At 38.9% G+C, this 14,751-nt stretch overlaps 2 protein-coding genes across 2 annotated transcripts in view; one reads left to right on the top strand and one right to left on the bottom strand.

The window, feature by feature from the left end:
* Positions 1-1,336: 1,336 nt before the first annotated feature.
* On the bottom strand, positions 1,337-6,236 carry LOC148348371 (leucine-rich repeat-containing protein 14). The gene is made up of 3 exons (XM_088321949.1): positions 5,796-6,236; positions 3,685-4,431; positions 1,337-2,016 (listed from the first exon to the last, which is right to left on the bottom strand). Exons 1-3 carry the CDS (start codon positions 6,071-6,073, stop codon positions 1,449-1,451), a joined length of 1,593 nt encoding a protein of 530 aa, XP_088178075.1. The 5' UTR covers positions 6,074-6,236; the 3' UTR covers positions 1,337-1,448.
* Positions 6,237-6,804: 568 nt separating this feature from the next.
* The window catches only part of malrd1 (MAM and LDL receptor class A domain containing 1), a 43,629-nt gene continuing 35,682 nt past the window's right edge, over positions 6,805-14,751 (top strand). Inside the window, exons 1-6 of the mRNA XM_088322861.1 lie at positions 6,805-6,970; positions 10,117-10,177; positions 13,503-13,567; positions 13,665-13,787; positions 13,876-13,964; positions 14,548-14,706. Of these exons, the coding sequence (XP_088178987.1) occupies positions 6,805-6,970; positions 10,117-10,177; positions 13,503-13,567; positions 13,665-13,787; positions 13,876-13,964; positions 14,548-14,706 (663 nt within the window). The remainder of the gene's footprint in view (positions 6,971-10,116; positions 10,178-13,502; positions 13,568-13,664; positions 13,788-13,875; positions 13,965-14,547; positions 14,707-14,751) is intronic.

The following is a 14,751-nucleotide window of genomic DNA, read 5'->3' as shown; positions in this document are numbered from 1 at the left end:
CTATGGTAAAAAACGTCATTCATTAAAGAAGATTGATTTTGATAGTAAGCAAAAATACATGGACTATTATATAAATATGCATTTATTTTAATACCCATTGTATTTATTTAAGATAAAATTAGGATTACCTGATTGTCCACCATCTTGATGCTAAAAGTTCCCCAAAATACCAAAATCCTTGTGAAAGGTTAGGCAGTTTGGTCACTTTGACTCTCGGTAGTTTGTATTATTCCTTGTGCTTTGTATCACTCGTTTTCAGTAGCACTACACAATTAAACATCATCACTGGGGCGGCAGTGGCTCAGGAGGTAGAGCGCTCGTCTTGGGATCAAGAGATCGCAGTTCGAATCCCGGCTCCTCTGTGTCACATGTCAAAGTGTCCTTGGGAAGACACTGAACCCCTAATACCCCCAATAAGCAGGTTGGCGCCTTACATGGCTGCACGGCCGCTATTGGGAAATGTGGAGCACACTGTAAAGCGCTTTGGGAAGTCTTGACTTGAAAAGCGCTATATAAATGCACATCATTTCATTTCATCTAGTGGTCAAATATAACAGATTGTTTCTTGAAATTACGTTTTAGAATGTTCATACAATGACAGATGTCAGTATTGTTAAAAATACAAATATATAAACGTATTCATTGCCCAGCTACTTAAATAAAAAATTACCGTTTGAAAGTGTCAAGTAATAGCTTTGATTTCAAATTGTGTAATGGTTAGTGATGTGGATGTGTTTTTGGAGACCACCAGTGCGCGGACCAGTCCACATGGCAGGAAGAAAAATTTTGCCTTTTTTGTTTTGCTTACAACTAATTTATTCGTTTGAATACGCATTTTTTGCACGAGAAAAAAAATTTAAGTGAAGGTGCGTGTTATACGGTAATATATCACCGTAATCGAGCGATGATCAGTCAACAAGCATCGCTGATCCCATTTGTTCAGCATTGGATGCAACGGAAATCAATCCCGGTTTGCGGTGGTAAGAGCCCTGAATACTAACCATTAGGTCTCTAAGATTGTAGATAACAATACAAAATTTAGTAGATTTTAGCTCATCATCCATTTTAATGTAGCATTATGGGAAAGAGTTCAGCCAAAACAACGTACAGTGTACACCTGTGAGTAAAAGTAGTGTGACGATAACATACAACCAGATGCTTTTCCTATTTTATCCAAACCCCTAGTGGTTTAATGACCTATCAGTTAACTAGGCTTGTTTTAATTATTGTTAGTGTTATTATTACTAATGTTATTAATGGGCCGAGCTGCGAGTATATAGTCAGACATTAAAACCAGTCAAGAAATGGGTGCAGACTATTAAGTGCATAAATCAAATTGGAATTGCACTTTTTATGAGAACAAAACATGAATGCATTGCACATGGGTACAAGAAAGGTTTTCAAGGTGTATATTAAAACGTACAAAGAGTATAATATGTTTATATACATCACTCTGCTGAGTCTTTATCATAATTGAGCAGATCGCAGGTGAGCACGATATCTGAGCGTCCGCATTCCTTTAGCACTTTCTTCAGGAGGTTACCGGTGGCGTCCAGGTCCGTGGACTGGTCCAGGGGCCAGTCTAGAAGCTGAGCGCTGGAAGGCAGCTCGGGAAGTCCCGCTTGGTAGTCTTCCAGAGGGTTTGGGTAGAGGATCTGGCGCATGGAGGGCAACTTGGCCACTGCCCTCACCGCCTTCACCAGGCCGGCAATGGAGAGCGGATTGAGGGCCAGCGCTAAGCTCCGCAGAGACGAGCAGCATCCTAGAGAAGGCAGCAAAGGGCCCAAGAGATTGTCACTAAGGCCGCATCCGTTGAGCGAAAGATGGTGAAGGCTGGTCGACGCTTGCGACAGAAGGCGGCGCACCGAGGGAAGCGATTCCGCGTCCAGGCGGTTCTCGCTCAGGTCCAGCTGCTGCAGGGAGGAAGCGTGCGGGCTGCGTGACAGGTAAGATAGGTCAGCCGCACTCAGGTTCAGATAAGGAACCTCCAGCACCTCCAGGGGGTGGGAAAGGGAACTGCAAGAAATTAAATGAGTTATTTGAGGAAATGGAATCCTTTTAAGTGGCTGTGCATAGAAAATTGAGGTTTGACGTCTTTAGCCTTCAATGGCACCGACATCAAATTAATCTTGGACGTCTATAGCTGTCAATGGTAGCAAACGAGTCCGCAGGGATTCCAAACTATGTAATATTTCACAATGCCTTTAATTCTTATGAGGTGCTCAGCTGCACTAACAAAATATATTAAGAACTTTTAAAAATACCAACTACAATCATGAGTGTTTTGTTTATGGAATAATGTATAATCGCAAATTGGAACTTTTTTTATTTTCACGTTCCAATTCTTTATCTCCTCAAATGAGACACCCTGCTCCAATCAGTTGCTCCATTATGAAAAAGGACATTCAAAATAACTTATTGATTACTGTAATTGCTTTATCGAAGATTCAGGCTGGGCAATAAATTCAATAAAATAATAATAATAATACACTGTACTTCAAAGCACCTTTCAGGACACCCAAGGTTGTGTTCATATACTAACAAACAACAGTAAAGCAAGATTACAACAAGAATAAAACAAGCAAGCAATGAATAGCAAATAAAAACACAGCAGAGTTAAAAGGGGGGCGGTATGTGAGGCAGGTTTATTTGTCAGTTAACAACTTTTTAATATGAAAAATATTACATTTAAAAGTTCATGAAATGAAAAACAAAATACTATTAGAAAAGTTGCTCTATCGTGAAATTAACGATGTGAATTGGATTATTAAACATAAATAAATATAGGTTATAAATCTAAGACGCATTCTAAGGGATGGGCAGGGCACCTGTATGATGCGGCAGGGGTAAACCAGTGAAAGCTGTCGGGCCCTGTTGTTGAACAGAAGAGTGTGTTGTGTCACCCTGACCTGAGTGACATGGCCGCTTTCTTGTGTCCCGTTTCATCTGGAGGGACGAAAGCATGACCAACTTGGGTGCCGAGGTGCTTAACTTGTTTGGGTGTTTTGGCATTTGGGTTGGCCATGGCCCAGACATTTTTGTGTGTGTTTTTTGCTATTTTTTCCCTTTTTATTTTATTTTAATGTTATTTTCTTTTTTATTGTATGTGTTAGTCCTGCTGTCGGTCACCCCTCTTGAGGGATACGACCAAGGTAGATAGATAGATAGATAAATCTAAGATGGTGCCCATTATCAGACAATATTTACCAGTTAATCCTTTACGGGGGGCTATTTTCTTTTGTAAAAGCAGAGTTTGTCAACTTTGCGTTAAAACAGATTTAAAATCAGTAATTGTTGTCAAATACTTTGACAGTTTTTTTTAATCATTTGAATAATTGTGTAAGTTCAGTTTTTTGTTTGAAATATATAAAATCATAATTGTCTGTCTGATAAAGAATACAGTTGTTGTTATTACAGACAAATCAGCCCTTTTGATGCTCCGTGACAATTACAAATGACCTGGCAACTATGAATGTGGCCTCCGCTATAATAGAAACCATTCTTCAACAACAACATACCGGTACTTTTCTTTCAAATTGTAACGTTTGATTTTATAGATTTATCAATGAAAATAACAAAAATATAAGCAAAATGCATGGGAATATTTATTCAATAATGGCCTATGATTTCATAATTGCCAAAAATTATTAACAAAACCCAAAACTAATTTTCTTTTATTCATACCTGAGCAACACCCGAAGCTGTCCTGGCAACCGCAGCGCGGTGAGACTGAGACGTCGCAGTCCCCGCAGTTGCGCCAAACCTTGGCAGAGCTCCCCTAGCACCTCTTCCTGCCCCGGCTGGTCTCTGCGAAGGTCCAGGTTACAGTAATGCAGGCAGAGAGAGCTCAGGTCCGGGAAGGCGGCCAGCCGAGGCAGCAGCTGGGCCAGGCCTGCCACGCCCAGGTTGCTGTAGCGCACATCAACGCCCAGCAGACCCCGAGGCGGCAGGAAGTCCAGTAAGGACCCGATACTGGACACAGAAACCTCCTCCACGTGAAGGTACCTGCACTGAAGCTCTAAAGGTCCGGCACCACTTAGGGCGACGCACACCCGCTCCAAAGAGCGGGCATTGACAAAAATATCCGCCCTCACAAGCAGAGGCACGCGACGACTCTCCTTCACGTCGCTTTCTGGTTCCGAGCTCCCTCGTCTCTTCTCAGTTTCTATCCTCCCCCCTACCTCCTTTATCAATTCCTCTGACCCATCCGAGCAGTTGCTCTTATTTGTCTCTTTGACTCTCTTGCGATGGCCCCTCTCTCGTTTTGCGTCCTTGTCTCGCTTCAAGGTGCAGACACGTTTCCGTTCTCCGGCTCTGGCTTGGACCACCATGGTGCAAAGCGCTATGGTAAGGGACCAGCCCCCCATTGAGTCCACTGTCTGACCCTCATCTCCTTGCAAGCCACAGAGGTCCAGGACTCGAAGCGCACATCTGGTTGTACACACAAAAAAGTAGATTAATACATTACTATGTATTTTACATTTTATTAAAAAAATTGCATTTTTAAGTTATTAAAACATGTTTTTTTATCCATATTCTGTCACACTTATCCAATATAATACCGCATTTAATTTTTTCAGAATCACCTTCATGGTCATTCTGTTGTTACAACAAAATTAGAGTTTCACTCGAGGTGGAAATAATAAAAATATATATAGAGTATAAAGTATTCACGTCTAAAATAAAAACTGTACAAAATTGGGATATTGCACTTAAAACTGCATTCCACAGCTGTGTTTTAGTGGGTTGATAGCTCTCCAGAAGAAGCTATCCCTCAGTCTGTTCATTTGGGCCTTCTGTGATCTTAACCATCAGCCAAATAGATAGATAGATAGATAGATAGATACTTAATTCATCCCTGCAGGGAAATTCACATTTCCAGCAGCATACAATAATAGAGCAAAATGGTAACAGTATTTGATACATTTTCAAAAATTTGGTTAAGTATAGCGGTACAACAACAAATTGATTGACAGTTAATTGATTATTGAATTACTACTTGAAAACGGGTCACCAACCGACTGGTATTAGGCCCAAACTGATAATTTAATTCATTTACTTTGGATGGATTAAAAAAATGAACATCTGTGCTTATTTCCTGAGCCAAATTAGTTAAACGTCATTATGAAAAATAATGACTTATTTTACAAGGTAATTTTGAAATTAATTTCTTCTGAAATACAGGATTTTAAATGACAAAGGTCAACAGATGTATTGTAATTTTAAAATAATCATTGCAACCCTAGTTAATATGTTGATAAATACATAACTCATACGTTTTTCCCGTATTTTTTGACAAAATTGTGTACGCTAAACAACAATATTTGAACGGGCATTTTCTACATTTAAATTAAGACAAAAAAACTCGTTTTATGGTAGAACTATCTCGTCTTGTCCATTTTGGCTCTTGTCCGGATCGTCGACAACGTCTTCGTAAATTGCTTAAATTGTCAAGGTTTTCTACCGCCTATTTTGCTGTGAGTAAATAGGAGCTGCGTTGTGTTTGTAAGGTTTATTATCGCGTAACAATGTGCTGGCAATCGTTAATAAAGGGGAGCGTCGGCTGAGGTGTACAGGTATGGAAATATGATTTATCTTTCTTGAAGTTGACGTATTGTTATGATGCAAACTCAAAAGATTTTAGGAAAAGTATCACAGAAAATGCTATGAATTTCCCTTCTGTACCGCTTTTCTACACGACATCACCAAAATATTTTGTTTTTGCATTGTCCATAGAACAAAAACACCAAACGAGAAGCACCCACAAAATAATCAATAATCCATCGATAACCAACCTCTGATCAGAGAGTCCTCGGACGACAGCGAGCAAGAGCGCTTGCACGCATAGCCGATTTGGGGGCCTCTGGCCTCGCTTCCTGCGTCCGCCGACGCTTAACCGTCGCTCGGGCCACCTTTGCACCAGCTCCCCGACCGCCAGTGGTCTGCATCCGGCGAACGAGGCCTCCAGCAGCGGGCCGTAAAGTTCTCGCGGCACCCAGCGGAGCCAATGGGGCGACGAGCTGCGGTCGCTCACCACCTCCTTCGCGCACAGGCTCAGCAAGGAGAGCGCCATTGCATGTCAGACTTTGACCGCAAAAAAAAAAAGATATTGATAATTTGGGATTACGACCAGTCCGTTAGCATTTACGATCGGGATGCTAATCTTTACTCCTTCATGTCAGCAACCGAGTGAAATCGTCGCAGCATCTGTTTACACTTTAAATCCGTCGCGTTTTCGTGACGTCATATATGTGTGTCATTTGTCGCATTAACCATCACAGCGTATTTTTTTATGGGTCTGTGTGTAACATTTAGTGCATCCTAATGGTACAAAAGATCTTAATACATTGATTTGAATCATGGGCAAAAATACATGAATGATCATACCATTGGTAATGATTATAAATATTTGCAGGTGGAGAAATTTGTATTTTGCAGAATCTATACCTAGTAGTCATCGGCATGGTGCGTAACTAGATCGTTTTGGGGATGCTCGAGCACCCACAAATTAAACCCAAGCATCCCCAGAATTATAGCGTTTTCTGAAATTTTTTCCTGAATAAAAGGGCAGGTTAGGTTTAAAGGGATGGTGTGTAATATTGAGTGCCTCCTTGTGCTACGATAAACGTTTATTCAATGTAAAAACCCAACAACATGGATTTGAATATTAAGCAAAAATACCTTAACTATCAGACCAATGTTTTGAGTTTTTAATTACCCCAATTAGGCGCAATATAATTCATACAAAATAATGCATACTGTCCATTTAAAGGGAATACATGTACTGTATTATTTGACGCGTATATGGCCAGGTGCCGACGTGGGATTCTATTACGACCTGGTCATGATCAGCTTTTTCACGGTCTCATCCAGAAGGTCAAGAAGTCACAGAACCCACAGATCAAGTTTGACCTTGGACGACTGAAAGACCTACGGGTGTTCAAGAGCTTCCAGGCCTTATCAGCGGGAAGTTTGCTCCTTTTGTTCGCTTTGGACGAACACAATGAAACCCTGACCATTAAGTTCTTAGAGACAATGATTGAAGCAGAAAAAGAAATTGTACAAAAAGAATAAAAAGATAAAGCCGTGGGTATCAAGTGAAAATTTCCAACAGTGCGACACGAGGCGAGAACTAAAGAATGGAAGAAACGGCCTTGGAGGAGTGGCCAAGAGCAGCCAACAAGAAAATTATAAAAAAGCTTGAGAGAGGCAGAAGTCAAATGGATTGTAGACCAATGCTCAGAGTTAGAAGAGTACTTCAACAAGAACAATCCAAAGAAAGCCTTTCAGATTGTAAAATTCCTCCAAAAAAATCAAAACAAGCAAAAGTCAGCGGTATTCAAAATGAGGCAGGGAATAAGCTAATTTAACAAAATGAGACCATGAAGAGATGGACAAAATATTGCTCCATACTCTATCATCCACCCAACACATTTAAACCCCGAGGTCCTTAAGAATTCCTGCCCAGTGGAAAATGCCGACTTCCATATCCTCAGAGAAGAAGTAAAGGCAGCAATTAATTCGCCGAAGAACAGAAAGTCTCCAGGAATCGACAACATCCCATTAGAACTCATACGATAAGGTGGTGAGCAAACTAGCGACATCTTGGCAAATATTTGCAGAAAGATCTCGCAAAAAGCATGGTGGCCATCTGCATGGATATCATCACCAGTAAATAGGCTACCAAATAAAGGAAACCTTCAAGTATGCTCCAACTACAATCAATCTCATCAGCCATGCAAGTAAAGCTATGCAAAAGGTCCTGCTGAAGAGACCAAAGCCTGGGGCTGAAAACAGCCAAGCAGAAGAACAGGAAGGTTTCAGGGAGGGAAGATAGACCACAGAACAGATTTTTAATCCACGCAACCTATGTGAGAAATTTCAATAACACAATAAAAACTCTTTCAAGCTTTTGTCTATTTCCAGAAGGTGTTTGACAGAGTATGGTAAGTCGCACTATGGGCCACCATGGGGAAGTACAACATGGGCCAGAACCTAGTTTAGACTACTGAACAACTGTATGCTAATGCCAACAGTGTGGTACTGATCAATGTTATCACTGGAGCGTGGTTTCAAACGACAGTCAGTGTGAGACGATGCTGCATTCTCCAACTTTATTCAATATCTTCCTGGAGGGGATCATGTCTGAAGCTCTGGAGCGATATGAAGGGACAGTCAGTACTGGGGGGCACAGCATCACTAACCTTCGTTTTGCTGATGATATTTCCAAATTGGCAGTAAACGAACAGGAACTCAGAGATCTGGTCAATTGCCTGGACAAAGCTTTAAGCCAGTTTGGAATGGAAATCAGCATGGGAAAAAAAAAGTAATGACCAACAAACCCCAAGGTATCACCACAAACATCAACATCCACCACAGAGAACTAGGACCTGTCACAAAATTTGAATATCTCGAACCTGTTATAGCAGAAGAGGGGTCAGAACCAGAAATCATGACCAGGATAGCTCAAAGCACAGCTGCACTTGCCAGACTTAAACCCATCTGGAGGGACAAGAACATAGCAGGGAAATCAAAGATCAGACTCATGCAAACACTGGCTACTTCCATCTTCCTCTATGCTTGCGAAACAAAAACTCTCACAACCAAACTGGAAAAGAAAATCCAGGCCATGGAAAGGCGACGATACAGGAAACTTCTAGGCAACATATACTAGCCCATGTGCCCTCTGAAAGTGTACAACACCATCAGAGGGCACATTGTACCCTACAAAGAACTGTTTTCAAATGTGCGCGGACGGAAACCTCAGTGGTATGGTCTCATCAAAAGATTATCAGGACTGGCCAAGAACATTCTGCAGGGCACAGTCCAAGTACGCAGGAGGAGAGAAAGACCGAAAAAGAACTGGGCTAACAGCATAAAAGAATGGACTGGTGCCAACCTTGCCTCGACTCAAAAACGGACCAGGAACCATTAACAGTGTTGAAAGCTGTCCAGAGTTGCGTCCTTATTGATGCTTCAATGACCGATGTGGTTAAGGTATCCTTAACTGTGAGTACCCGTAGCTGCAAGACAACGGTTAATTATATAAAAACATCATTAAATTGAATTATTAGCAAAAAATGCATGTTAATTACATAAATGTGCATTTTTGTAATATACATAGGTCAAAACATTTGTATTTATTCAAAATAGCATGAGGCTCACCTAGAGGGAGCTGACATGGTTGTCCACCATCTTGCTAAAGACTTAGCAAAAAAAATGATAGGGTTTAGTTATTTTGAGATTCCATAGATTATGTCTTCCTTGTGCTTTGTAACACTCAATTTTCGTTGCACCATACAGTGCCGTGACATGTAGTAGTAAATAATTCACAGTTTCCCTTTAACATTTGACAAGATTTGTCATCTATAAATATTTAATCATCTAGCTATTCCTTGAGCTTCGTTCACTTGCTGCAAAGAGGAGAAAAATATTGAAAGCTTGCAACACAAGTATGCACATACGTAGTGAATTTGACAACTGAGTGGAAAGTATCATATGATAGTGAGATTTCTTGGGTAGACCTTTGTAATATCTACCTTAGGGTTCACCAACCTTTTTTGAAGCCGAGAGCTCCTGTTTTTCTTACTGATTAGCGCAATTACCGAATCTTATTGCAATATGTATTCTGTGTAGCACTATTTAGTTATTCTATATAACACGGTTTTTGCTTTATTATTGTATTGTTCTCAGCTCAGGGATGCTGCTGGAAATGTGAATTTCCCTTCGGGGATGAATAAAGTATCTATCTATCTCTATCTATCAATTTGACATGCATAGCTATCAAGTTGACCCAGGACACGCTGGAGAGATTATGTTTCTAAGATGGAATCGGAACGCCTCGGGATCCTGTCGAATGAGCTGAATGAAGTGGCTGGGAATAGGGAGGTCTGGGCTTCCCTAGAGAGGCTGATGCCCCTTCGACCTGACCCCTGATAAGCGGGTAAACATGGATGGATGGAAGTTATCAATATATTATTTCCTGGTTGTGATCATTAGAATTCGGGTTAAAATAGGCTCAATCACTAAAATATCCACTTTGTACTATATTTGAGCACTGAGTTATTTACACATTTATTCATATACATATGATTTACATACATGAAACATTTTCAGACCAGTTTGAGGGCTACCAGGTGTTCTTCGGGGGATACCTGGTGCCCCGAGATCCACCTTGGTAACCCCGAATCTAAATCCTTGTTTACTTACTTTTGGATGGGTAATTCCCCCAAATTCATGTTCTCAAAAGTAAATATTGGTATTTTCTTTCATTATCGCTTGTTTTATTGGTGCTGAATCAAAAAGGGTCATAATTCGTTAAAGTTGATAGAAAAAGAACATTCTGAAAGAACAAGAGGTTTGCAAAACGTTTTATTTCCCGATTTTTTTTGGCCTTTGCACGCCATTTAATTTAAAATACATTTTTGTGATGGAGACTTGCAGTATAACAATTAATTTTGAAATACAGATTTTTATCAATCATGAACGAGATACAAGTACTGTTTAGTTTGTTTAAAGTCAAAACTAAAAGACCGCTAGATGGAAGCAACATATCATTTTTCATGCATTAACGTTGGTGGCGTCTCAATTCATTTTACCCCTGTTCGTCATTTTCTTTTGGTAGGAATAAAAACAGATTTATTCCCAATTTAGATTGTATGATGATGATGATGATGATTATTATTATTATTATTATTATTATTATTATTATTATTATTATTATTATTATTATTATTCATGCAAAAGTGTTAATTGCGTAATGTGCTTCTGATATGACATTTTTAGGACCAAATATTACTTTATAATTTCAGTATGAAACTATTACTTTTTAGAAAACTACATTGAGTTCCATCATTTTTACACGTCGCCTAAAACAGAAATGTCACACCTCCATCTTAACAAATATGCGTTTCCAATATTACAGTTTAGGGTCTGTTTCCTGCTCGCACATAATTCACGGCTAAGGGTTCTTGTAAATAATGCAATTTGCTTCCTGGCGTACTCGTGAAAGTGTGAGTTATCACCTTTTTTATAATTTTATTTTTTTTCCTTCACATTAAACTTGCAGCACTGATTCATTTGCGTTTTAACAAGGTGACAATTCTGTACCGGATCACGTAGTATTGTGAGATTAATTTTGTCATGGGTTTTATTATGCAATGTGCTTGTGTTTTAGTTTTTATTTTACCGTAGAGTAGGATACAAAAACAATACATATTTTTTTGTTTCAAGTCAAGTCATATATATTTGTATAACCCTTAATCACAAGGAATCTCAAAGGAGTGCACAGACCACAGACTTTTGCAAACTATTGTTATGCCATCTCCTGATCTAAAACCTACATGAGGGCAAGGAAAAACTCTAAAACCTCAGCATGAGGAAGTGAAGGAACCCTGAGAAGGCACCGGACATGTTGTAATCCCCCTTCCAGGATAACCAGGCTGAAATGGATGTTGCATTGACAAACAATAACGTTAAAAATAAAATATTAAATGATTAAAGTACAAAAAATAAATAAAAGAAAAACTAAAAGAAAAAGGATGACCGGGTTGCAACGGATGAAGCATTAACAAACAGTACACAGATTCTTATTAAAGAATACCATAAAGTCATCGGCGGAATAGATGGAACTATCTTGAAGAATCTGTTGCTTCATTAGCGATGCTACAGTGTTGAAGAGGATTTTGGGGTTATTCTTTTGTGTCGCAATCACTTTAAAAAAAAAAGGCTGATTTTGCAGAGGCAAGGGCTGCTTTATACTTCAACGCGCTGTCACACCAGGTTGAAGGAAAACCGCAAGCTTGGTAGCTCGCCATTTTCGTTCAGATTTCCTGCAGTCTTATTTATTATTTTTTATCTAAGTTTTTTTCAGTAAAACAAGACATGAGTCTTTTTGGTCGTGATTTATGCCGTAGGGGCGCCAAGACATCCAGGACACTAGCCAGAGCAGCATTAAATCAATCAAAAGTGAGCCAATAGAACCTTTAAATAAAGGAAACAACACAACTACTACTGGAAGAAGATCAGAGAGGTCAGAAACTGTACCAGGGCAAATATTGCAGCCGCTAAATCCTGTAGTTTTTTTAATACAATATTTAGCCAGTACCTTAAATGTAACTAAATAATGATCAGTGATAATATTATTAAACTGTAACACTGTCACATCTGAGGTTAAAACTCCTTGAGTCAAAACCAGGTCTAGTGTGTTTCCATCTTTATGAGTTGGCATATCTATAACATTGATTAAAACAAGATGTGTCAATTAGAAAACAAAATATATATATTTTAAAATACATACAAATAAACCATTCATTCGTCACATTACTTAACCCAGCTGCTTGCTTAGCAATTGCTGGAGAAACCGTTTTTTTTTTTGTGTGTGTAAAAACATACCCCACAGTTTGATGAGCAGCTACAAAAATAAGTAAATGCCATCATATTTTTTAAGGTGAGGTTGCTAACAATACATTCTTACTAGTTTGTCAGGAAAATGTTTTTCTTTAAGGCTAGTTAGACAGAATCTCAATTAGTAGTCTGTTTGTTTATTAGCATGAAAACTGAATGGTAGTAGCATATTACAGCTGATCTTTGGCAATTTCCAACTTCACAGATATTAAATACCATTTATTTAAGAGCTTGGGCTTGGGTTACATGTTTTGATCCTTTATTAAGGCGAGAAAAAAAATAAGATATTGTCGACAATTAACCAGGGGTAAAAAGTGCTCTTTTAAAGCTAGCTAGCCAAATTATTGATGGACTGTTTATCAGCGTGTAAGTTAAATTTTATCATAGTGTATTACAACTGTTCTGGAAATTCAAAAATATTAAGATACGGTTTATTAACATAGGTTGGCTTGTATCATGTGTTTAAGTCTTTATTAAGGTGAGGAAACTAATACAATATTGTCTACAGTTATATATTTTTAAGTTAGTTTGCCAGAATATCGATAGTAGGCCATCTTATTAATAGGTAAGCTAAATGGTAACAGTATTAGCAACATACCATTTTACAGAACTTTGAATATCATTTATCAAATTGTGTTGGCTTTTATCACATGTTTGAGTCTTTATTAAGGCGAGGAAATTAACAACACTTTCTAGACAGTTGGGCTGGAGGAAAAAATGCTACAGTATTTTAAAACAAATTCGTCATTGTCTCTGTAGTTAGTATAGTTATTAACATACAAGTTAGCCGATAGCCCAGTACATTACAGGTAATTTTGGGCAACATAGACACCATTTCACAGATATTGAAATACAATTAATGAAAGTATGTCTTAAATTAACGTTACAACAAGAAAAATATTTCGTCCCTGAATTAACCAACAGAGCAAGCACAACGCCATAAAAGCAGTTTATGACACTTTATGACAGGCTGTAGCACACAGTCACAAAATAGCCATGTAGTGAACATTTGTGGGTCCCGTAATGTTGTCGAGGGACTTTCGGCGAATTCTGCTAGCGGCCTCAACTTTGGGGTTATTCGTTGATTCTCATTTTAGTTTGCAGTTCCCTTGCGAAGATGGAGACACTTGCGACTACATGGAATGCGACGAAGAGCGCCTATGTGAGTCAATAAAACACGACAACATTTTGTAACTGGGTTAAAGTCTTTAAGTAATGTAACAGACACATCAGAAAGAACTAATTTTTCTTCTTATCAGGTTCCAGATGCAACTTTGAGGATGGCTTCTGCGACCTGAGCCAACCGCCGCATGCGTTTTCTCATTGGAACAGAACCACGGCGGCTGCACCCATTCATGGCGATCACACCGGCGAGCTATCAGGTTCAAGACCATCCTAGATGGACTTTAAATAATTGCTGCCAGATTCTTTTAATATGTGAATACTTTCATGGGGTCTTACATTTTCTAGCACATTTCCTGTCCCTGGTGCCAACAATTGGACAAGATTCTGCCGCACAGCTAAGAAGTCCAATGTTTAAACCTAGTAACACATGCCAGGTAACAATAAATATAATTTCAGGAGCCGGATTAAGAAACATAAAGATGAGAAATGGATAGAAATTATTATCTCTTTATTTTTTTCTTATTATGAAGTTTGTGGAGGAGATGAAAGAGAGGGCAGGAAAAAAATAGAAAGTGCTTTATCTAGATAACCAAATATTTTTCTTTTGTGATCATGTTGAATCAGATAAGAAAATACAATTTAGAATAGACATTTTATCTTATATTAACCTATATGTTGATTGTTTTATAAATATATGCTTTGTAACTGAGTTATGGTGATTAGAAGTTTTCTTTTAAAGGGCCAGTGCGTATCGTTTGACCATTAAAGGTAATTTTATTGTGTAGTGCAACTGAAAATGTGTGCTTATGGTAATTAGATAAGTTTTATTTTAGACGGACAGTGTGTATCATTTGTCCATTAAAGGTTGTAGTGTAACCAAAATCGTGTGCTAAAAAGGAACAAGGAAAATGATTAAGCTACTTGCTAACATTTATCAAAATGGCACCTCTGTTTACCTTTCATTTGATAGCATATTATTTTCTGAATGTAATCACTGTTCACGCCTGTCTTTGTCAGATGAGCTTCTACCATCACATCCGAGCCCAACATGGGGCGCTTGAGGTTCTGCTGGAAACAGGTCCAATTTCACAGCCCACAGTGTTGTGGAAAAGTTCCGCTCCGGCGGAAACATGGCAGCAAGCTTTCGTCCGGTTTTCATGCAACAGCACTTTTCATGTGAGTATGATTTTAATTTTTTTGTGTGTTTTCAGTATAATCAAA

The sequence above is a fragment of the Urocampus carinirostris genome, chromosome 18 (genome assembly GCF_059441175.1).
Source record: "Urocampus carinirostris isolate Australia breed hairy pipefish chromosome 18, RoL_Ucar_1.0, whole genome shotgun sequence".
Classification (NCBI taxonomy): domain Eukaryota; kingdom Metazoa; phylum Chordata; class Actinopteri; order Syngnathiformes; family Syngnathidae; genus Urocampus; species Urocampus carinirostris.
The sequence above is the reverse complement of the archived record's forward strand: the minus strand, read 5'-3'. Positions and strand labels throughout refer to the sequence as shown.